This window comes from Columba livia, chromosome 2 (genome assembly GCF_036013475.1).
Source record: "Columba livia isolate bColLiv1 breed racing homer chromosome 2, bColLiv1.pat.W.v2, whole genome shotgun sequence".
NCBI classification, from domain to species: domain Eukaryota; kingdom Metazoa; phylum Chordata; class Aves; order Columbiformes; family Columbidae; genus Columba; species Columba livia.
In genome coordinates, this window is record NC_088603.1 from 94988875 (window position 1) to 95011009 (window position 22135).

At 40.7% G+C, this 22135-nt stretch overlaps 2 protein-coding genes across 4 annotated transcripts; one reads left to right on the forward strand and one right to left on the reverse strand.

The window, feature by feature from the left end:
• Nucleotides 1–251: 251 nt before the first annotated feature.
• SDHA (succinate dehydrogenase complex flavoprotein subunit A) lies at nucleotides 252–16530 on the reverse strand. Its single transcript, XM_065052851.1, has 15 exons — nucleotides 16375–16530; nucleotides 13359–13445; nucleotides 12887–13048; nucleotides 12356–12499; nucleotides 12045–12209; nucleotides 10696–10844; nucleotides 9295–9419; nucleotides 7884–8052; nucleotides 7102–7297; nucleotides 6236–6407; nucleotides 4768–4886; nucleotides 4275–4386; nucleotides 3022–3152; nucleotides 2377–2490; nucleotides 252–1489 (listed from the first exon to the last, which is right to left on the reverse strand). Exons 1-15 carry the CDS (start codon nucleotides 16438–16440, stop codon nucleotides 1403–1405), a joined length of 1998 nt encoding a protein of 665 aa, XP_064908923.1. The 5' UTR covers nucleotides 16441–16530; the 3' UTR covers nucleotides 252–1402.
• Nucleotides 16531–16547: 17 nt separating this feature from the next.
• CCDC127 (coiled-coil domain containing 127) lies at nucleotides 16548–21853 on the forward strand. 3 transcript variants are annotated; one of them, XM_005509990.4, is made up of 3 exons: nucleotides 16548–16748; nucleotides 17557–17685; nucleotides 18311–21853. In XM_005509990.4, the coding sequence occupies exons 2-3, from the start codon at nucleotides 17565–17567 to the stop codon at nucleotides 18979–18981; spliced, it is 792 nt and encodes a 263-aa protein (XP_005510047.2). In that variant the 5' UTR covers nucleotides 16548–16748; nucleotides 17557–17564; the 3' UTR covers nucleotides 18982–21853. The 3 variants fall into 3 exon arrangements, with proteins under 3 accessions (XP_005510047.2, XP_005510046.2, XP_021153498.2); XM_005509989.3 differs by having other exon boundaries at nucleotides 16653–16796; XM_021297823.2 differs by lacking the exon at nucleotides 16548–16748 and adding an exon at nucleotides 16757–16876.
• The last annotated feature ends 282 nt before the right edge of the window (nucleotides 21854–22135 follow it).

The window sequence follows — 22135 nt, forward strand, 5'->3', positions numbered from 1 at the left end:
GCCGCGGGCGGGAGCCGCGCTAAGGCGGGGGGCGGCCAGCCCCGGGAAAACCGCCTCAGTGGCGGGCGGGGCCGAGGGGCCGGCGTCTGCGCAATGGCGGGTTGAGTGCGGCCCCTGCCCGGGCTGCCAGGGCAGGTTCCGCCCGGCCTCGGGCGACCCCTCCTCCCCAGCCCCTCCTCCCCGCCCGGCGCTCCAGCAGCCTCCGCCCTCTGCCGCGGGAACAGCGATATCCAGGCTTTGGAAAGAAGGTAGTCGTTTATCCTGCTTTATTGTAACATTTTTAAAGATCCTTTCCCCTTAACGACAGTGAGGGATCCTTCTATAGAGAAAGCCAAGTCACTTCTACCTTTTCCCTTCCTGCCCATGCGACATTTCTCCACGTCCAGTCTCAAGTCCCTTGTACAAGGTACAGAAACACCTAAGGAGTGAAATATGGTGTATGCAGTTTTTCCAAGCACTGCTCGCAACGTTCCGACATTTCAGTTTTTCCAGCGTTCATTTCTTCCAACAGCAAATACATGGCAGTTGAAAAAAAAGTTTCAAAAACTATGAAATGCTCCATTTGCTTGTGATCTGCACAGCTACACTTCAGTTCCCTCAGGACTGGGAGTTATTTACAGAAATGCTGCTAAAAAACGTGCAAATGCTGCCTTACAAGTTACATCTTGGCACGACAGTCTGGTAAGCTTTAACATTTCGGTAAGCCTGCTGCAAAACTGCCCTTTGGCTACTCTGAGAGAAAAGACAGTCTAAGAAATATGCAAACAGAAAACACCACAAAAACGTCTTCAGAAGTTCCAGAGATAGTAGAGATTAGCTATGGAGATTATATTCTGTTCATGGCATATTCTGGATAAATTAACTGGAGTAGACCTATCTTGTTTCCTTCAGTAAAGGAACAGTCTGTCAATTTTTACAATTTTAGATTTAGAAAAAAACAAAGTTGAGAACACTAGTGCATAATTTTTGTTCATATTGCCTACAATCAGCAATTATGATGCTTACATTTAGCCCCACATAATAAAATTCAGCATCTCAATCTTGTCTAGAACTATTGCCATGCATTTCTTATCTTAAAATATGAAAATAACTATACATTCAAAATAAAAGCATTGTAATTATGTACATAACAGTATATTGAAACAAATACAAGACTTCTAATCACTTTATTTAGACACGTTATGTTTTCCCTATCAGTTTTGACAGATGGGTGAAAGAACATAAGCTGTCCTGCATTCCATTTTCATACCTGTACAGTAAGCCACAGCAGAATACAAGCTGGAGAAGAGTTTAGTCAGCGTTCTTCATCAATTGATAGTGACAATACTGTTTTGATTTGCTTGTGCTATGCTTATGTACACTAACCCTCTCTGGGAGAGGACTGCAGGTTGAAGGTAAGTTACTAGTATGAGCGAATAGCAGGTGGGACAGTGGAGCAGTCTTCTTCATTCAAAGTTCTGTCGATCACAGGTCTGTATTTCAAAGTAACCTAAAGTAAAAGAGTGCAAAGAGCTTTAAGACAAATAAACCTCTTGTACCTAAACAAGACAGCCTAGCTAACAGGAATGCCTGAATAACACAGATAACTGAATTACTTCACTGATGTTAAGCTAATTTCTCCATTATTCTTTTCCTTCCATAGGAAAAAAAAAGTTAGTAACCTACAAGGAACATTTAAGTTCCACCAGGTTACCACTGTAAAATTCCTTAACAGTAAAGCCTGACCAAAAATTATATTGGAAGATTACTATTTCAAAAAGGCCATTTGGACTAAAGCAAAATTTTGGGTAAGATTGCTAGTTCCTAGTTCTTTAAGCTAGGAAAGTCTTGGAGAACACAATGGACCAGTTAGGAGACAGAGCTGTGTCACTCAATCTTTCCATCCTCAGCAGCCATTCAGGAAAGTAAAGTGTTCTCACTTGTCCTCAAACTAGATTCAATGAAGTTGGAATTGGGAGAGAGGAAACGAAGAGGGTTAAGAGAATAGGATACAAAAAACAACACTCAAGACTACCGTAGGGTCAGATTTATATGTCTTCAAAATACCATAAAAACGTCCTGCTAAACACACCCACAACAGGTTTTGCCACCAAAGAAAAATGCTCTAGAACTAGCCTGATACAAAGGGAAAAACAATTCCAGCTCAAATCGCAAAGTCACTTCCCAAAGATCAACAGTAACTTTTCCCAGTGATGCCTACTGTTCTACAAGTGAACAAACGTTGAATTTTTTTTCCATTTTGCTCTAAGTACACTAAACAGTAACAGGTATCTCAGACACTGACAAATGCATATTATCAAGATAATCAGCATCTGCCTATGAGAGCAGCTGTCTGTTGATCACGAGAAAGACCCTCAAACATCAGCCTCAACGTACCTTCCCAGATGGGACATCCACATACGAAAGGGTGTGCTTCCTCCAGTGTTGTTCAAATGGCTTCTGTTGTTGGCCTTGGAGTGGCTTAGAATAGTCAAACTCATCTACCCGTACCTAAGGATAAAATTAGGTTAGTATAGATCAGAAATGGTATCTGCATATTACTTCACAACCACATGCTTAGTTCCATTCCAGTTACAGCTGTAATACTGTGTGTCTCCTAATAGCCAGCAAGCTTTATCTTAACATCGCCCCTGTCAAATTTTAAAGCCCATGTTAAGCCTCAGTATTTAAGGCAATGTTCCTTGCACAGAACAATTATTCTACTTGAAGTCCTGTTTATGCATTCATTGCCTTATTATTGTTATAGTTCTCCTTTAGACCTCTCTAATCATTCAGATGCATACATGGAACTACACTTCTCTCAATATCGTTACCCAGGGTTGTACCTACTGGTCATTTTATACATAACAAACAAGAACAGATCAAACAGAGCAGATGGGACCCCAAACAAATACTTCCCTAATCTTAACTCAAGACTCTGAAGATCATATTTTAAGTAAATTACAATTTTTAAATAATCCATACAAGGATACATAACAAGGAAATTCAATCCTACATCCAGGTCACATAGAATATTTATACCTTATAGTCCTCTCTTGCATGAGCACCCCGGGACTCTTTGCGAGCCTCAGCACCATAAATGGTTTGTAGAGCACAAAGCATCAGGTTCTGCAGTTCAAGAGTCTCCACCAAGTCAGTGTTCCACACAATACCTAGTAAAATATTAAAATCCTGTGGAAGGTGTTCTACAAACAAGTTATTCCTCCGTTTACTTCTGTCCTACTGCTGATACTTAGAATCAAACTAGCTAATGCTCTACCAACTACAGCCACAGTACTCTGCAATACTGAATTATATACCGTGAAGCTCAGTAGCAATTCCTACACCCAATCATAATGAATCTTTGAAAAAAATTGGTAATTCTACCAGGTGTCACTTTTGCATGTGTACTACTGAGACAAAATTATACCATAGATTCTTGCCTGCTTTATATCATACCTACAACTCAGTCCTCACACCTCATTTCAGATCACAAGATCTGGCTAGAGGGTAGCTCTTTAAGTAGATCCCTAGCAGATTCAGCAACTGGGCTTTCCCTTCCTTCCCACCCTTGGAGAGCAGAAAAAAAAGCTGCTAGATGTCTAATGCTCCTCTTCATTTAAGTACCTCCAAGGTGGATCCAAGTTCACTTATGTGAATGTATCTTCATTTTGATCCATATAGTCTAAGCTATTGTAATACTTTTCTTGATTCTTGGTGAGAGCTGTCCAAGAAAGCCAGTTCTACTTTCAGTGTTAGGATACGTGTCCAATAGCAGTAGTTAGAGAGAAATACATAATTTGAGTGAATAAAAGGTACCTCAGCAGTGGTACTTAATTGACCAAGTTCTCCTTAAGATACACCGCAAAACATGAAAGTCTCTGTATGCAGAGATACCTGCTCAGCTGAAGAACGAAAACTGAGCATTCAGCCTATGAACGGTCTTGCACCCTTTTTGCAACTTGTTGGTCTTTTCAGAAGATACTTAAAAAGTTGACCGTAGTATTTGAACAACTTCACATCATAGTCTGAGAAAACAGAAGCTAGTACTTTATACAGTTAAATCTGATTTCAGTCTCTGCATCTTTGAAAGAGTATGCAACCAGAAAATATCCAGTAAGATCATAATTACCATGTTTAGCACGTAGGGCTCTATAAAATAGGTTGAAAGATTCAAAACAATCAGAATCTTTAGTCAAAGTTTCAAGAAACACATAAGAAGGCTAAGAGAATAAAAGAAACACTTTTTCCCAGAGAGTACTCTGACAAAGGTGTATTCTTAGCTATCAAATTACCTCTATCAAATGTCTTTAGATGAGCCAGATCACCATAAATTTGGCTAATTTTCTCGCAGCCTTCTTGGAGTACAGAACCAGTACGAAATACAGCAGCGTGGTTTTGCATTGTCTGCAAGACAGTAAAATAAAATCAGTTTCATATGCTGCATATGCACAATATCCCACATAACTTCATTAGTTCCAACAGAGATTGACATAGAGCTGTTTTGACCAGACATGTCTGCAGCCTGAAGAAAAAAAAAAAATTCATTCTCCTGTTCACCACAAACAGAGGAAACCCCACTCTATTATACACTGAGTTAACTACCCAAGAGGAGTTACCATGAAGAAACTAACAAAATTGATACAGCCTTTACTGTGCACAGGCATACTTTCTACACTGCTTTTTACTTTTGCAAAACAACTCCTGAACTATATTGCAAAGTGACAAAACCACCTCTTCTACTTGCAGCTTCTCCCACTGCATACTCAAGAGCATCACCAGGCTTACCTTCTGCATGTTAAGTCGCACTTCTGAAGTTCTTATGGTTCCATTAGCAAATCTTAATTTGTCAAGATTAGCAACTGATTCTTCACCAGCATTTGGTTTAATGGAGGGAATTGGCTCTCCTAATAAGAAAGTTTAAATTAAGTTTAGTAGGTCAGGTTTGGTTTTAGTTTCTGGCAGTTTCATAGACTCGCAACTACTGAAAGTCATATTTGACTAAAACACAATCTCTTTTCTTCCTTAGAAGCACAGGTGAACTGTAACTTTCCTGAACTCGCACCAATAGTATCCATATACTTAAAGTTCTTGGTGGAATATATGAATCACATTATTTCCTGTGATATTTAGTAGGGAATTTATAGGTTTTACCAAATATGCTGTTCATTCCTTAAAAACAGCACTTGACGCAAATTCTCCTAAACTATGGAATAAGCTTGTGGCTCCTTACCACCTTCCCTGTCTCCTTACCTCCAAAACTCCTGCTCTCTCTCAGACCTATTAAAAGACCAGTCAATAAGTCTGGCAGTTACACATGAGTTCTGCATCTTACCTCTAATACTGGAACCCATCTGTTACCAGCACACTTCATTTCTCATGGAGCTTTGCACTCAGACTAACAAAAACCTTCCTGCAAATTCAAACTCAAAGGAGCTCCAGAAAGATTGATCCAAAGAAAGTTTTGCACAAAGCCAGAGCCAATAGGCATTGCTAGATCAAAGCTGATTCCATCAGGAACTATTACTCTGTGCACTTTGTGCAGAATCAGACTGAAAAAAACAGTCTTATTAATTTGGACATTAAGTAACAATAAAACAAATGACTACTTCTGGACTGGAGCTGTTCTGTCAATCTAACTGCCTCTTACAGTGTTTTATTCGTTGGTTGGGGCTTTTTGTTTGTTTGGGTTGCTGTTTTTTTGGCCAGTAGGAGTTTGGTTTGGTTGTTTTCAGCTCAGTAACTGTTGCTGAACCAGATTATTTAAAAATAACATTCAGCAGTGATCATCCACATACAGGGGATGATATGTTACGATTTTTAGTACACATCTGTTGTCGTTTGCTTATGCAGTCCAACTTACAAATCAACAAGGCGGCAGCAAATTTCTCTATAATAAAGTGCCAAGTGTAAGACAGTACATCTTGATATAGAAGATGCACTGCAGGATGTAAAGAAGCTGGTCTTCAATATTCTGTTTTGCTAGTTTGTGAAAAATATCTGCTGTTTTTGCCAATAGCATTGACCCAATTCTAGTTTGAAGATCAACTCACAAAGCAAATGCTAATGACAAGCACTGCATTGCAAAGAACGTGCCTATAAAAGGCATAAACACTGATTTCTGCCTTTTCTAGCAAATAAGAGTCTATGTTTAGCAGTCTGAATTTGAATTAGGTAGCAACAACTCTTTCTTGGGCAGAAATGTAATCATAAAGGCAAATGTCTCTAATAAGGTCAGATAAACCATGACACTTACCAGGCTTGCACGTCTCTGCAATAGTAAGGGCACAAGCACGACCAAAGACCACCAGATCCAGAAGTGAGTTTGCTCCAAGTCGATTTGCGCCATGGACAGATGCACAGGCTGCTTCCCCACAAGCATATAAACCAGGTACCACTTTATCCTGACCATTCACATGTGTAATCACCTACCATATCAGACAGTCAATTAATACTCATTTCTTAAATACTTTTTAATGGTGCAGACCTCCTTATTTGCAAAGGTTGTGTGCATGTAAGGATGAAACACAGCAATCTGAAGTTGTCTCCAACTCTAAAACCATAAATACCTTAGTCAGAAAAGCACATGAAGAAAATCTGATCTGCACACATTTCTAAGGCAAAAGTTTACACTGAGAAATTAACAAGTACAATACACTGAAACAGAAAAACGGAGCTGACATCATCACATTGACTTCTAACTAGTATGAGTTGAAGAAATATGCTTTAGTGTAGACATTACAGGAGTTACAGAGAATTAATATACATTAACTTGAGTTACAGATTGTAAGAGAGCCCTAGTTAGATAATTTTTTAACTATATACCATAATCAACTTAATAAACAGAAAATTGTCAGACATAACAGTAACTTCATTTTAGATGTTTCTTCAAACTCCCATCTCCAGGTGGGCCAACACATGGCTCTCAAGTTATTTACAAAAACAAACCAGATGCTCTGTTTTAAGTATTCTGACATCATTCTTATAATATTATTATCGTAACAATGTTATTCAGTATCCTTACATTTATGAAAAACACTGTTCATGCTTTAATAATAGGAAACTATTTTCCAAATATCATGCTGGGGAAAAAAAATATCCTAAAAGTGATCTGTTACTTACCTGCCCTTTGTAGTTAGTAGGAATACCTCCCATATTATAATGCACAGTTGGCAGAACAGGAATAGGCTCTTTAGTGACATCAACTCCAGCAAATATCATTGCTGTTTCTGAAATTCCTGGGAGACGGGTTGCTAGCTGCTGTGGTGGTAAGTGGTGTAACTGCAAGAACACGTGGTCTTTTTCAGGACCACAACCCCTACCGAAAGAAAGGAAGAAAAAAAAAAAAGACAAAACCACCAAACAAGTCAACATAGGAACATGTAACAGGAATTCTGTAAACACTATTTATACTTCTAATCCCATTAGAGAAAGATTTTAACTTATAATTTTTTCAAAGGTTATATGGCAAAAATTAATATCTAGCTGTTGAAGCTAGACTATTGAATCTGGCAGAATTTACACATAGTTTTCACCTCCCAGCATTTAATAATTTAAACCCTATATCACTGCAAAAATATGTAAGAATTCAGGATAATTAGTCAAGAGAACAGAGCACCACATTATTTCCATTGTTTGCACCAAGAGCAGACATTAAACTTGTTTGAGCAACTGTCTCTAGATGCACTGAATTCAAACAGGATACTCCTAACATCACGTGTTCCCTTTTAATATCATTAGGAATTAACAAGCAAAGTTTTTGCTATACATGCAGTGTTCAGCTAACAGTTGTTAAAGCTCATTCCCATGAATTATCAGGTGTTTATCAAATTAATTATTTTACCACATAGAGTCTAGTATGATTAACTATTCATTCTGCAGCTTTGTCAGAATATTTAACTAACCTTCCTTCACGGATTTCTATGGTCATAGAACGAGATACTACATCCCTGGAAGCCAGATCCTTAGCAACAGGAGCGTATCTCTCCATAAATCTTTCACCTTGACTGTTAATTAGAATACCTCCCTCTCCACGACATCCTTCCGTTATAAGGCAGCCAGCCCCATAGATACCTGTCAAGAAAGAAAAAATCATCAAGAGATACTCTCTGGACAGCTTCATAATCAGGACAACCAGGACTGAATAAACAAGGTCTTTCTTAAAATAATGTGAAAAAATCACAGGGTTAGATTTTATTCCACTCTAATCCCTAATCATACCACTTGTAACTGTCCCTCAAGACTTCTCAGAAACGAGTACTATTATTCCTTTCAAACACTCTTCCTGGAAGGTAAGCAAGTTCATTTGGAACACCAAAATATTAGAACTAGAAGAGATCTGCACCCAGCAATACGTAAGGTGACTTTTACAAGGATTTTGTAGACCTTCTTAAGTAAACCAGAAGATGATTATCTCAAGAACAGTTTGCTCATCTTTGTTCCCTCTTCTCCTGTGCTGAGGCAGTACAGGATGGATTCAAATTGTGTGGAATATGAAAACTTACTCGGTTTGCTTTTCCTTTAGAGAAGGAAGCCTACTTGTCAGCCTTCAGCACTGGTCATCATAGAAAATACAAATGCTAACCAACTCATGCACTTGATTCTTACATTAAAAGCTACAGAATTATCAGACAAGCAATGAAGTTTCTTTGACTAGAAAAACCATAGCTAAGTCAAATGCACATTGGAGCTCTAAGATATAACATGAATAACACTGTAAAACTAAGCAAACAATTAAAAAAATCATCTCTTATCACAAGTTAAAAGTGAGCATTTATTTAACTACCACCAAAAAAAGCAGATATTCACTTTTTAGCCTATGACCATTGCTGTCCACAGTTTAGATACTGATCCTGTGCTAGAAAACTACAGTCCTCAATATATACTTTTACTTCAACTACCTCACCCCTGACAAAAGATTCTAGTATATAACTCCCCAACATTGCATCTATCCCACTGCTCCTGTATCTAATATCAAATCCTTTAATATTTTAAAGACAAGAGGAAATGAAAGCTTAACAGGTGAAGTGGTTTCAACTTGTATTTCATAAAACCCAGTGGTGTGATAAAGACAGCACCCTGAAACATTTAACACTGGCCTTTACATTAGAACAGCTGAGACCTCTGTCTCATATTTTAAATCTTACTCTCAGATTTATATTCCACAGTAGATGCAGAAAAGTCTGAATACCTGTCACAAGCAACGAATGCAGTGCTGCAGAAAAGCACAAACTGACTTGAGCACATTTTAAAAGAACAAAAAATCTGTCCAAATTATTAAAAATAATGTTATAAGTATTGTTCCATATTCTGTACCTGTAGGGTGAAACTGTACAAATTCTAAGTCCTGGCAAGGAAGACCAGCTCGTGTGACCATAGCAGTGCCATCACCCGTACTAGTATGAGCAGATGTACAACTGAAGTAAGTGCGGCCGTACCCACTACAGGACACAAAAGTTAACAGAATTAGTAGTCCAAAAAAAAAAAAAAAAAAGAATCAGAACATTCAACTACACTTTTTGCACAACAGTGGATACAGAGCAAAAGGTTAATAAGCAAGATGGCAAGATGCATTAGTTTTGCCATCTCCTATACTAAGTTCAACCAAAACAAAAGAAAACTGGTACTCCTCTGTTATGCTGAACCATATTTGAAAAACAGCTGGTGACAGAAGGTCCACAAAATAGAGTAACAACTCCAAAGCAGGACACTTAGGTTAGTATTAGAGCCTTTTGGCCAGAAAAGAGTTACTTTAGAAAGTTCTCTCAATCCAATGCCATTAGACTTTATTTGAACTATTACTAGCAGTTTTATCAAACACAGCATATAACAACTGTTTATATCCTCAATATCGTCCCGATTTTATATTCTTAGATTTCAAAACTTAGTTGTCTACAATTAGGTACTAAACATGAGTTCTTATGCCTAAAGCAAACAAGTTAACTTCCAATGTTACTGAGAACTGCCAATACTCCCAATTCCAGGACAAACTCTTGAAGAAACAGCAATCTACATCCTGTATGTACTTCAAAGCATGCAAGTATGAAAATCGCCTCAACTTTAATAAAGCCAAATTATGTAGGCAACAGAACTAAATATTTTTCTTTGACAGAATATGTTTATCTATATTTTGTGTACTGAGACAGATAGAAGACAGCCATAGGCAGCAAAAGACTAATGCACACAGTATTCTAATAAAAACATATGAACTTTTGCAACCAAGTAACGTTACATTACACTCATCTTCTGATAATTTCATCCTACAGACTTGCATTGGTATCTTACTGTAACAGATTCTCCAGAATTTTGAAAAAAGCCATTTCTCACAGGAAACTCAGAACCCTAGATATATACACACATGCTGGTAGCATTGCAACAACATCAGCTTTGAACAGCTTATTTCAAAAATTTAAGGCCACTTGGACCATACCTACTGCTTTTACACAGTCCAACTTTATGTAATTTTTCCAGAATACAAAGTTAGATCTCGTATTAAATTTACACTTGATCAAAAAATTAGTTTGTGCCTTCTCTGAGAGACAATGACTGAATTCAATTATGTTGCTTTTAACGAAAGGAGGAGGGCAGATCAACATATGAATTATGTTCAAGTCAACGTCATCTCCACACTATGGATTCAAAAACATGTACAAACACATAGACTTTCAACTAGTAGCACGCTCAAGTTTCTGTCCTTCCTCATAAAAAGTACATTACCCAGTGGCAATGACAGTGTTCTTTGCTTTAAAGCGATGTATAGTGCCATCTTCAATGCAAAGGGCAATAACACCACGACATTCTCCATTTTCCATCAGTAGGTCCAAGGCAAAATACTCAACAAAGTAGCTTGTATCATATCTTAGAGACTGGAAGAAAAATTTTTAAAAAAGAGGGAACTTTTAGAAAAATCAAAAAAACAAAGTAACCTTTCTTCCAAACTGTTCATGTACATGGGCTGTCTCAGGATAAAAATCACCCCCAACAACTCTCAGGGAAGCCAGTTTCCTCACAATTCTTTATTAAAACTTGCTAATAGATCTATTCTACCTTAAAGAGACACAAGTAGTTATGAAACCACTTAATTCTGAGAAGTCCTAACTAGCCAGCACGGCTTGTTATTTCCTGCTGCATTTGGCAACACTTTAGTCAGCTGTGGTGCTTGATCCATGTACAAGCATGTTTTACTGCACCTCTCGCAGAGAAGTGGAATACATCTCCTGGAGCCTTGCATTCCAGAAGAAGCAGTGGGCATCAAGTCAAACACTCCTTCTTGCCCTCAAGGATCAGACCAGTGTTTGGCAGCACTGAGCGTTTGTATTGCAGTAGCACACATAGTGTGAACCCGAAGGTGAGAAATTAGCTACTTACTAAGTAAATTAAAAAAACACATTAGCTACTAGGTATTTAATTTCAGGTTTCAAGTAGCTTACTACCATTTTAGAACAACTAAGTCTTTATTCAGTTATGGTTTACAGAACTGATAGGAACAGATGCTTGAACACAAGTCACTTTCCACATAACAAGCTCAGAAATGCACATTAGGCCTTCAGGCATTTATACCACTTCTCCCTGCTTGCTATTTGAACATGAGTGAAAGAAAACCCTGCTTTGTACCTCTTTTTAGAGCTCCCCAATGCTGCTGTGTCAGATTTTTTTGAAAACAGTTTTTTGAAGAAGGTCTACATAAATTCTCTTTGGGTCTAGTTAACCGACACAAACGTTTTAACAGTGAAGAACTATTCCAGACCACAAAGCTAACAGGGTACACTAATTAACATGTTGTCTTATTGAGAGCCATTATAGTTACCATATTTCAATTTATTCTATTTCTGCATACTGCTGACAAAAGAAAAGTATCGTGAAGGCTGCATCTTTCCACTTTGCTTCAGGAAGGAAGAAAATCCAGAATTTTTATCAGTCACTCCCCTAGATTCTCCATCGATATATCAACAGTCACATGTTTTGTTTTAGTTCAGACTCTGGCAGAGGGGGCAGGGGAGAAAAGGGAAATAAATCATTCATTGCAAACACAACAGCTAAACCGAGTTTATTTCACAGCTGCTTACCCTGCCATACAGAGTATGTAACAGCGAGTGTCCTGTCCTGTCTGCAACACAACAGCATCTGTGAGCCTGTCCTCCTTTTCCAAACTGAAGACTCTGGCCACCAAATGCACGCTGATAGATTTTTCCTTCTTCCGTTCTGCTGAACGGCATCCCATAATTTTCCAGCTGTTGAACCCAAATACAAGCATCAGAAACTCTTGTGCATAACAATCCAACAAGTTGTTTTACTGTGTTCCTAGTAAGAAGATCTCTTCAGAAGCTAGCCTGTGTTATAAATACTTATAGCTGACATAAATTCCAGTGAGTCTCACCTCTATCACCGCAGCGGGGGCTTGCTCGGTCATGTAGTGTATGGCATCCTGGTCACCCAGCCAGTCAGACCCCTTCACTGTGTCATAGAAATGCCACCTCCAGTTATCGTCCTCCATATTTCCCAGAGCAGCATTGATTCCTCCCTGAAAATGAAAATGCATTTTCCTGGAATTATATTACTGAAGTACCGTTCTAGTAGGTTTTCCTCACTTTTGTTAAAAATGACGTGTCATTTATGCCTCTATGTACAAGAAATACAGTGAAGTCAGATTTAACGTGGCTGTGAAAAACCTGTGCAACTTATCAGTTTCACAATGGCTCTTATTTTGCCCTGTTTTGTGTAACACAATTAATTGCAAAGTTATACTGAATGCAGTGAGAAAGCACTAAATAGAATCTAAACATATATTGCCCTCCAAAATATGCAATATTTTTAAAAGAAAGCGTGACCTTGAAATGTGATGTTCATGTGCATAACCAAATCTGCTTTCTGAATGATGACATTTTCTTAAACATTTGTTCTACCTCACCTGTGCAGCAACAGTATGAGATCTGGTGGGAAACAGCTTTGTAACACATGCTGTATTAAATCCAGCCTCTGACAAACCAAACGCAGCCCGCAGACCTGCTCCTCCTGCACCCACAACAACTGCATCGAATTCATGGTCCACTACTGGATATTGTGTGGAAATCTGGAAAAACACATCAGTTTGTTATGATCACAAATATTTCAAGCTAGGTTAAACTTAAGTTTCATGGAGACACAAGTAGCATAGGTTTAATGTTCTTAATAGAGTCTTGTAGCAAATGCTACAATCTGTTATATACTCTCCCGGCTGAAAACTATCATTAAAAACAGCCATGCAGTTCAGCAACTCAGACCCACTATGCACTTGAACACGACATTCCACTAAAAGCCAAATACTTGGTTGCTTCGTGCCCCTCAGGCATTAAGTTTATTATCTAATCTGTTACTTAAGATGTAAAGAAGTACAAACATACCGAATCAGAAACCTTTGTAGAAGCATTTTTCTTTCCATGGACTGTGAAGTGCAAGTTGCGTGCGAGAGTCTGGCATGCTGCTGGCCACTGCGGAAAGAAGTCAAGACAACTATCATAGAACAAATGTTTCCACGAGGAAGACTTCCCGCATTCTCAGCTACCCTACGTTTATAACAAACCTTTACTTACCACAGATAGCCAATATACAATAATACTGCACCACGATATTTTAAAGCTGTATGCAAAGAAATTTTTGCTTTCCTATATTCACACCCAGAAAAAAATTAATAAACCAAAAGTTCTGACTGGATGAGAAAACAGCCTGCAATAACAGGGTGTCACACACTGTTATTCACTTTACTAACACTGCCCAGTCTCTCAGACCTATCTGAGGCTGCACTGACAGAAGAATGTTTGCAATTAATGCTGTAGTATTATTACCTTAATGCTGTAGTATTATTACCTTTTTTCATAAATAAACAAAGATCAAGGCAGCTTTAGAGGAACCACAGGAATTAATGGAAAATATCTCTCATGTCAGGCAATCCTCAGAATTTGAATTATTTTTGGTGGTCAAGAGTAACAAAGATAAAAGAAAAAAAATCAGGTGGTAGGGAAAGCTGTTCCAGTTCATCACTGCTTAAAAAACCAAAGATATTTTTCTTGTTCTCATTCTCTATAAATTACCGGCCAATTTAGAACCGTTTATTAATGTCTAAATGAAGCACAAGGCAACAGTTTTCCCCTTCAGTGAGGTCACTCCCTTTCCTGTGGCATATTCAAAAACAAAACAAAAAACCCAACCACCCAAACCTACCCCATATCCAGTCTTTGCTTTACAACAGTCAAAATTTTCATCTCCACAGTACAGATCACCCATTTCTTGTAACCTGGTATTCCTTCTGTACGTGAACAGCAAGACAAAACCATACGAATGCCCTGTGCAGTGACATTAGCACTGCTCTATTTGAAATACATCTTAAAATGCACCGGAGTGATACTTGACTTTTCCAGTAACTATTACAGTCATGGTTCAATCACCCTAAAATATGCTAACAAGCAGGTCTTCCCTCCCTATCACTTCCAAATGTCCATCCCTTCCCCCATTCTTGAAACAAACTACAGTACACTTAGCCCAGCCTAGTTTTATCATCTCATACTACTTTCTTCAAATTATCTACTTGCGTAACAGTGAATCTGATGTGTCACCTTATTTGCTAACACACTTTTGGTATTTACAGCCATCTTTAAATAAGATCAGTTTTAACACTTATTCATAAGGAGTTCTGTTAGTACCCTCCTCCAGGCAGTTACTATCCCCCTTATCTTATCACGCTTTGGGGCAATTACTTCACATACAGAATCAGATAGACTAGTTCACTGACAGCCAGATGAATCTGCAAAACAGCTTTCCCAGCAATCACAGATGAAGCTAAAATGGGGTGTCCCCTCTGTAGCAAACACGCTTTCACAGGCCTGAGTGCGACTGAAGTTAAACCAGCAGAACTTCAAGTGACGTGGCAGGCTACACTTTCGACTTTAAATGTAGCAAGCACACATTCTCTAGCATATGCTACTACTGCTTGTTTCCAAAATGTTTTTCTGGCAACAGTACAAGTATTTTTACTGCAATAAATTCTTTCTCATAGGTGAAAAATATATTTGGTTATTGTGTAAAGCAACTCAAAGAAAATCTTTACTTTGTATGTAAAGACAGCACAGAACAAACAGGCTTGTGCACACACAGTACTGCTTAAATACAGCGCTAACGACTGAGGGGGGGAAAAAAACAACTAATTTCCTTTTAAAACACTTTGTTATTTTCTGAAGTCACTATAAACAGTTATGAAATAAGCCACACAGCTGTTTAGCAGATTGCTTTTCTTCTCACATTTAAGCTTCCGCAAAACAGTTTTCAGAACTGCTATTCCCATCTGCATACACTTTTTTGCTAAAGCTATGCATAAGAATTTCTGTGCCACTAAGTTCTGTTGAGAATGAGTCTGAACAGAAGTCCACAAAGCACAAAAAGGTGTTACACTAAATTTGAAGAAAACACAGATCACACGAATCCTGTGTTGTTACGCCACCAGGAACATCATGGTCATTACGAAGTGAAAGGTCCAACGAGGGCCAGTTCACCGCCACCTCACAGTAGGTTGCCTTTCCTGCGCTTGCTTTGTAAGACAGTAACAATTACAGCTACATTTACAGGATCTTTTCCTGTACATTTGTGTTTGTACTCCCAAACTCATTCTGGACACACAGTGAGAAAAGTGGAAAGAAACTGAAAACTCCCACTTCACCATACAGAGAAACAAGCCTTCAGTACAGATCAGCTAAAACACAGCTGTCAAGCCCTTAAGCTGCACGTCCCAGAAACAACTGCTAGCCAGCTTTATGCAATGCACAAATACACGCTAGCTTCCCACACAGGTCCAGGACGGGCAGTGAGCCTTCCACCTAGGTGCGGGGTCGGGAAAGCACTCCAGAGCCCAGCACACCCCGCACTCGCTGCCTTTCCCTGTCCCTCGGGGAACCTGCCCGCAGCCTAAGGCTTCCTAGGCCAGGAGAAGCGGCGTGGCCACGTCCACGGTCAGTTCCCTGCCCCAGGAGCTGAGTAACAAGGGCAGTTCCGCTCCGCAAAACGAACCGGGAAGGACCGAGCCTGGCGAGGCGGCACTCGGCGGCACGGCCCTTGGCTGCTCCGCTCCCGCAGCCCCTGGGCGGGTGCTCGCCGCCAAGGTCACGGCGGAGACAGCGGGTACGGGCCGCCGCCCGCCGCGCAGCACCCCGGGGGAGGGCGGGCCGGACCGGGACAGGCCGGGTCGGGGCCAGTCGAGCTCTCCCGCCGCGGCTGAAGGGAGGAGCAGGAGACGCGCGGGGTCACCAAGCCCAGCCGGCCTGTCGCCCTCCCGAACGGGATCTCCACGCCAGCCTCGCGGTCTGGTCCCTTCCCCTGCGCCGAGACAGCGGCTGGAGAGCAGGGCAAAGCGGGCCGGGGACAGGCACTCACCGCCCGCACCGCCGGCCGCAGCCAGCGCTTCGCCCAGCTCCGCGAAGCCGCTACCGCCGCCGCCATTTCGCACAGACCCGGAGGAGCCAGCGAGAGCGCATGCGCGAGACCGCCGCTAACGGCGCCGCTGCCCGCGGGGCTTGGCGGGAAAGACCAATTGTGGTGTGAGGGAGGGGAGTCATGGGCTGAGTACGTGCGTGCTTGTACGTGGAGTGCCCTCGCAAACCTCCCTGGTCCCGCCACCTGAGCGGGCTGGGACGGGACCAGACCACCGGGAGCCCTTAGGACTCGGGGGAGTTGGCTCGTTATCCTCCTGGCTTTCCCCCTCTTCCTCTAGGCTAATGGGATAGCCCGGGAGGGGGCGGGGCCGGCAGGTAAATGACAGGGATAACACTGCGTCGCGGATCCGTGGGCCCGCGCTGGTAGGTTGAGGTTTTACTCTGGGGCCCGATCGCCCCGGGCCGGCGCTGGGCTGGTGATGAGGCGGGGGCTGCAGAGCAGAGTGAGCTGGAGGGTTTGGGGGGTGGCATCAGCTAACATGCTGCCGGCTGGGGGAGGGGGTGGGCGGTAACGGCAGCCGCGCCGGCGGCTGGGGAGCAGGCCGGGGGAGGCTGTCTCTGGCTGAAAGCGTGTCTGTGCAAAGTTCCCAAGTAACGGGGCCGCCGTGTGAGGCTCTCGGGCAGAACAGGCCTGGTGCTGAGACCGCGTCTGGAATATTGTGTCCAGTTCTGGGCCCCTCGGTTCAAGAAGGACAAATATGTAAATATTTATAAATATGTAAAGGGTGAGTGTCAGGAGGATGGAGCCAGGCTCTTCTTGGCAACCAATGATAGGACAAGGGGCAACGAGTACAAACTGGAACACAGGAGCTTCCACTTGAATATGAGAAGAAACAACTTCTCAGTGAGGGTGCCAGAGCACTGGAACAGGCTGCCCAGGGGGGTTGTGGAGTCTCCTTCTCTGGAGACATTCAAAACCCGCCTGGACACATTCCTGTGTAACCTCATCTGGGTGTTCCTGCTCCAGCAGGGGGATTGGACTGGATGATCTTTCGAGGTCCCTTCCAACCCCTGACAGCCTGTGATTCTGTGTTAGATGTGGTGTGAGTGAGAGGGTGGAGGTGGGAGTGGCCCTGCCCCTCTGCGCATTGCTGAGTCCCGGCTTCTCTCCTGTAACTCAAAGGTGCCTTCATGAATAATTTAAACGACCCTCCCAACTGGAACATCCTGCCAAATCAACGAGAGCCCGGGGAGGAAGGCAGCAGATGGAACTATGCCTTGCTGGTCCCCATGCTGGGCTTGGCCGCCTTCCGTAAGTAGTGCCCGGGCCTGTCTGGTGGAGCTGGAGTGCCTGGCAGTACAGTGGCACCCCATCTAGGAATTTCCCCTGATCTGCTCATCTATAATGTTAAAAACAGGAAGCACTGTTTATAGCATTAAGGCAACGGCCATCTTTGACACATGGAATTGAATCTGTGTTTACTAAGCTCCAATTTATAAAGCTCTCTCAGAAAAGTGGACATACGAGAGCCATATGAGTGCTGGAGAGCCCAAAGGTAACAACCTGAGGAGTTGCCGATGCATATTTATTTACTGGATCTGAAAAGTTCTCAGTGCGGTTCCTGCATTGGAAACCTCTGTTTTGTTTCTCCATAACTTCTTTTTTTTTACTTCTTTAGTCCAAGAAGTATATGTATTAGCAATAAAAGACTAAGGGAGATTTTACTTCAAATGAAACATGATAATTTAATGTGACTTACTGTGAAACATGAACCCACAGAAATACGTTTGTGGGGCATGTGAACAGAAGTGAATGTCACTGGGGAGGGCAGGAAAAAAGTTTTTTACCACTTAATAGCTTTAGAAGCGTAGTTAATTATAACCATCAACGTTATATGTGTTATACTTACATCTGAAGTCTTATTTATATATAATAGGTTGGATCTGGACCAGAGAATGTCAAAAAGAAATAGAAAGAGAAAAAAAAGAATATTATAGAAGACATTCATCTTTACAAAAAGACCTGGAAGCCAAATACCGGGATATAATCACAGAAAATCGTCGCACGGTTGCTCATTTGGAGTTGGAGCTTGAAAAGGAACGCAACAGAACCCTGAGTTACCGTGAAGCCCTTGTGTCACAGAGTCGCAAGCTAGTAGAAGAAAGAAGGATCCTAGAACAGGAGCAGGAGAAGTTAGAGCGAGAAAAACAAGTCCTTTTGCACTCAGGAGCAGCAGGTAACTTGTACCAAAGCTGTCTGGCAAAAGAAGAAGAATGGCAAAAGAGAGCCAATACTTTACTGAAAGAATTTGAAGAGGGGCTTAAAGAAAGACAGGACATCTATTGCAGTCTTGTTGTACCCAGAAGCCAGAGACTAGAAATAGAGAAAAATCTGCTAGTTAAAGCAGCAACAGATTCTGTTGCTATGACTCTACAAATGGAAAGTGGCTTAAAAGATATTTTCAAACATGATAACTACTGTGGCAATCTGCTGAACAGAAACAAAAGTCAAAATGGAAGACTTATGTGGCTGTATCTGAGATATTGGGAACTAGCTATTGAACTACAGAAGTTCAAGAGGGCAGAAAAGGCCATGTTAGGAAAATGATTGATAAGTAGGGGAAGTAATGGGATTTCACATGATCCACCACGCATAGTAGGGACAATCACGGTTGTAGTCTGAAGCTGTTACATGCTCCTGCTGTGTTTCCATTTGTACTCCTCGTTGCACTTGTATTTGCATGGGACGCATGCAGTCTTGGTGCCTTTCCTTTCGCTAACAATGGATGCTCCAGTGAGCTATGCATGCTCTTAAACTCTGTGAGTGTGTGTGTATTGCAGACTGCAGCTTAGCCAGCTTCCGTAGGTATCAGAAGCAGCAAAACGGAACTCGATTTAGAGTGATGTACCTAGTTGATGGTCGTACTCCATCAACAGAGAAGTGTGATTTGTCTCCCCTGAGTGGGGTAGCACATTGTGTTCCTTTTCCATGATGTTTTACCTTGTGTCTCAATGCTGTCTTTTTTCTTGTTTGTTTTTTTTTCATTTTTTGTTTAAGCAAGACTGATTTTGAGGCAGATGTTTGGAAGAGACCATGTTTGAGCAAGCTGCTTGTCATATAGATCCAGCGTGTATATACGTACATTTATATAAATATAAAAATATGTGTGTGTATAAATGTACAGATTAGTATTCTGAGGGAGGGAATAGTAACGTTTCAAATCAATCAGTCTTGCATTGTCTTCCAGCTTAAGGTACAAATAGTACTTTATGAAAGAAACATCCAAACTACACTAATTAAAATAACACATAAAGAAACGGATTGCTGAAAGTCTCATTGGAGGTAGAGATTCATGCTTGAATACTAGAGAGTGTATAAACTCAAAGTTTTAGTCTCATCGTAATGGAGATATGTTAAGAAAACTTATGTTTTTTACGTGCTCAAGGTTTTAGTTGTAACCCAACAGTGCACTTCCATTATGGACATCACCGTGCTGCTGCCTCTGCATCCCAGCGCAATAGCTGGTGCCTGGTCAGCTTACAGGAACCTCTATGCGTTATAGCCATTGCACCTGGCTCTGTTCCTTGGAGAGGTCCTGTCTGTTATTTGCAGATAGGAACCTAAATGCAGCCTGCGCTGGCAGCCACTACCTCCCTCCCAGACTGTCTCAGTTCTCCCAGAACTGAAGTGTGCTTTTCCATGAGCTTGTGGTTCACCAGTTCACATGCATATGATCATGAAAGCCTACAAATTTACAGGCTTTGCCAAGTTTTAAGAAATGGGGCTTTTTACTTTAGTTAGCACAGTAAAATAAACAGATCTAGATTTAAAAAAGAAACAAAAAAAATCAGTGCATTTCCATGCTTGAAATCTCCTAAAAACCTTTGAATATTCTTTGGGTCCTTGTAGCAGTACGAACTACCTTATTTTTTCAAATGTGCCATGTGTTTTGGAGAATAACCATTTTTTTCTTCCTCCTTTCTAATCTAGCCTTAGGCCGCAAAGGCTCAGTGTTTACCCTTTTGTTTATAACATCTGGTCTTCTCTGTTACTAGACTTTGATTAGTGTTGGTAGGTTGTCAGTTCTTTAATTAGCAGTTCTTTATTTACTGAGGGCTAGACTTGACAAGACAATTGCTCTAGGCAATAGCTACTGCATGACCCAGAAGCAATCCATCTAAGTGAACACCCATCCACATTTAACAGAGAACTCCAACAGATGTGGTTTTTTCTTTTATTATTTCCTTCTGGCTTCATTTCAGTCTGAGCACAGCAAACAGCAGATAAATCTTTTGAAGTAGTATCTGCAACCTAATTCAGTTACTGAGCAAAAATATCTAACATAAAACAAAATCCATAACCAGAATATATGTTTCCCAACTACTCCGTTTTCCGGTTGTGATTTTACTCACCTTGGTGGTACTAGTTATACTGTCATATTGATTTGTCTCTTATGTACTGATATATTTTATTTTTGTGAAGAAAGTTGTAGTAGACAGACAGACCTGCAAAAAAAAATACTACCACAAACACCAGAAAGGACAAAATTTGTCTGGCTGCCAAGCGTTTGCAGGTTGGGAGATGAGAATGCAATTGAGTTACAACTCCTATGTGACAGCCCAAGCCAGGCTGCTGTAGCTGGTCATATGCACATGCCCTAATTGCCCAGTAGAACAAATGAGTTTGAACAACTAATTACCCCGTGTGTAATTCCTCCAGGATGTGGAAGTTGTCTGACCACACAGCTGTGGCGTGTTTCGTATGTACATATGATCAGTTAAACAGCTCAGCTGACAAACAGCAGCCAGTGAATCAATGCCAATGCATTTAATAATCATGCCTTGACTTTGTACATGTTCATGAGTTCTTAGTATTAAAAGATCAAGCATTTTATGCTTTTTCAGTTTTTCACAGTATGTCACTGATATCCCTCTAAATGTTTAAAGAAAATGTAATCACGAAGGTAAAATACCTTTTTCAGTATAAATATGTAAGTTGAAGCATCATATGCTCAATTGTACAGGGTTGGATGCAATGTAATAAATGTTTGATACTTGTTTTCACTTCTTTAGAAGTGCCAATTATTTGCACAACTAGTTTTTGAACTATTTTCATGAACACTTTGTATCAGTCTATTAAGACTTAAGAGTTATTTGAGGAGGATTTTTAACAGTGTGTAACTGGTTTAGAAGCACCGTGCCTGTTAGTTTCTACCGAAACTGATGTTTGTTGGTGTGTTATATATTTTTGAAACATTCCCCCTTTTCAGGTTATAAATGTTGAAAGTTCTGTTGTGAGCTTTATCTTGCCCAAGAGCTAGTATTCTGGATTGGTTATTTGTTTGGAAATGCCCATATATATGTAGAATGCAAGAATAATCTGTTTTCAAAATATTTAATGAACTTCTTTTTTCATTATGGAAATGGTCACTCACCTGTTAAACAAACAATAACAATTAATAAAAACCCTTACATATTTCTCCACTGTTTTATAACTTGAGCAAGGTGGGTGGGAGGAGCAGAATTTGCTTGTTTATTCCAGATTTCCAAGCAAATTTCACAATGTTAAGATTTTACAAATTGGGCCATTAAATTGGCGTGTAAAAAGTTTCGGTGTTTGTGCTGAGAAGAGAATAAGTTGGAAGGTTTTTTCTTAGGAAAGAACAGCATAGTTAGACTGATTAGGTGCTCCAGCTTTAACTGAAGATGAGTGGTTAGAGATGACCATCCCACTGAGAGACTGGAGTCATTCCTTCTGTCTG

What these genes read in the sequence shown, in the direction of transcription:
- CCDC127 (XM_005509990.4), top strand. Translation starts at nt 17,565, where the DNA reads ATGAATAATTTAAACGACCCTCCCAACTGGAACATCCTGCCAAATCAA. An exon ending in GCTGGGCTTGGCCGCCTTCC is followed by an intron (nt 17,686 to 18,310) that starts GTAAGTAGTGCC and finishes TATATATAATAG; the next exon opens with GTTGGATCTGGACCAGAGAA.
- SDHA (XM_065052851.1), bottom strand. Translation starts at nt 16,440, where the DNA reads ATGGCGGCGGCGGTAGCGGCTTCGCGGAGCTGGGCGAAGCGCTGGCTG. An exon ending in TACATACTCTGTATGGCAGG is followed by an intron (nt 10,845 to 12,044) that starts GTAAGCAGCTGT and finishes TTTTTCTTCCAG; the next exon opens with TCTCTAAGATATGATACAAG. An exon ending in ATAGAAATCCGTGAAGGAAG is followed by an intron (nt 7,298 to 7,883) that starts GTTAGTTAAATA and finishes TTCTTTCGGTAG; the next exon opens with GGGTTGTGGTCCTGAAAAAG.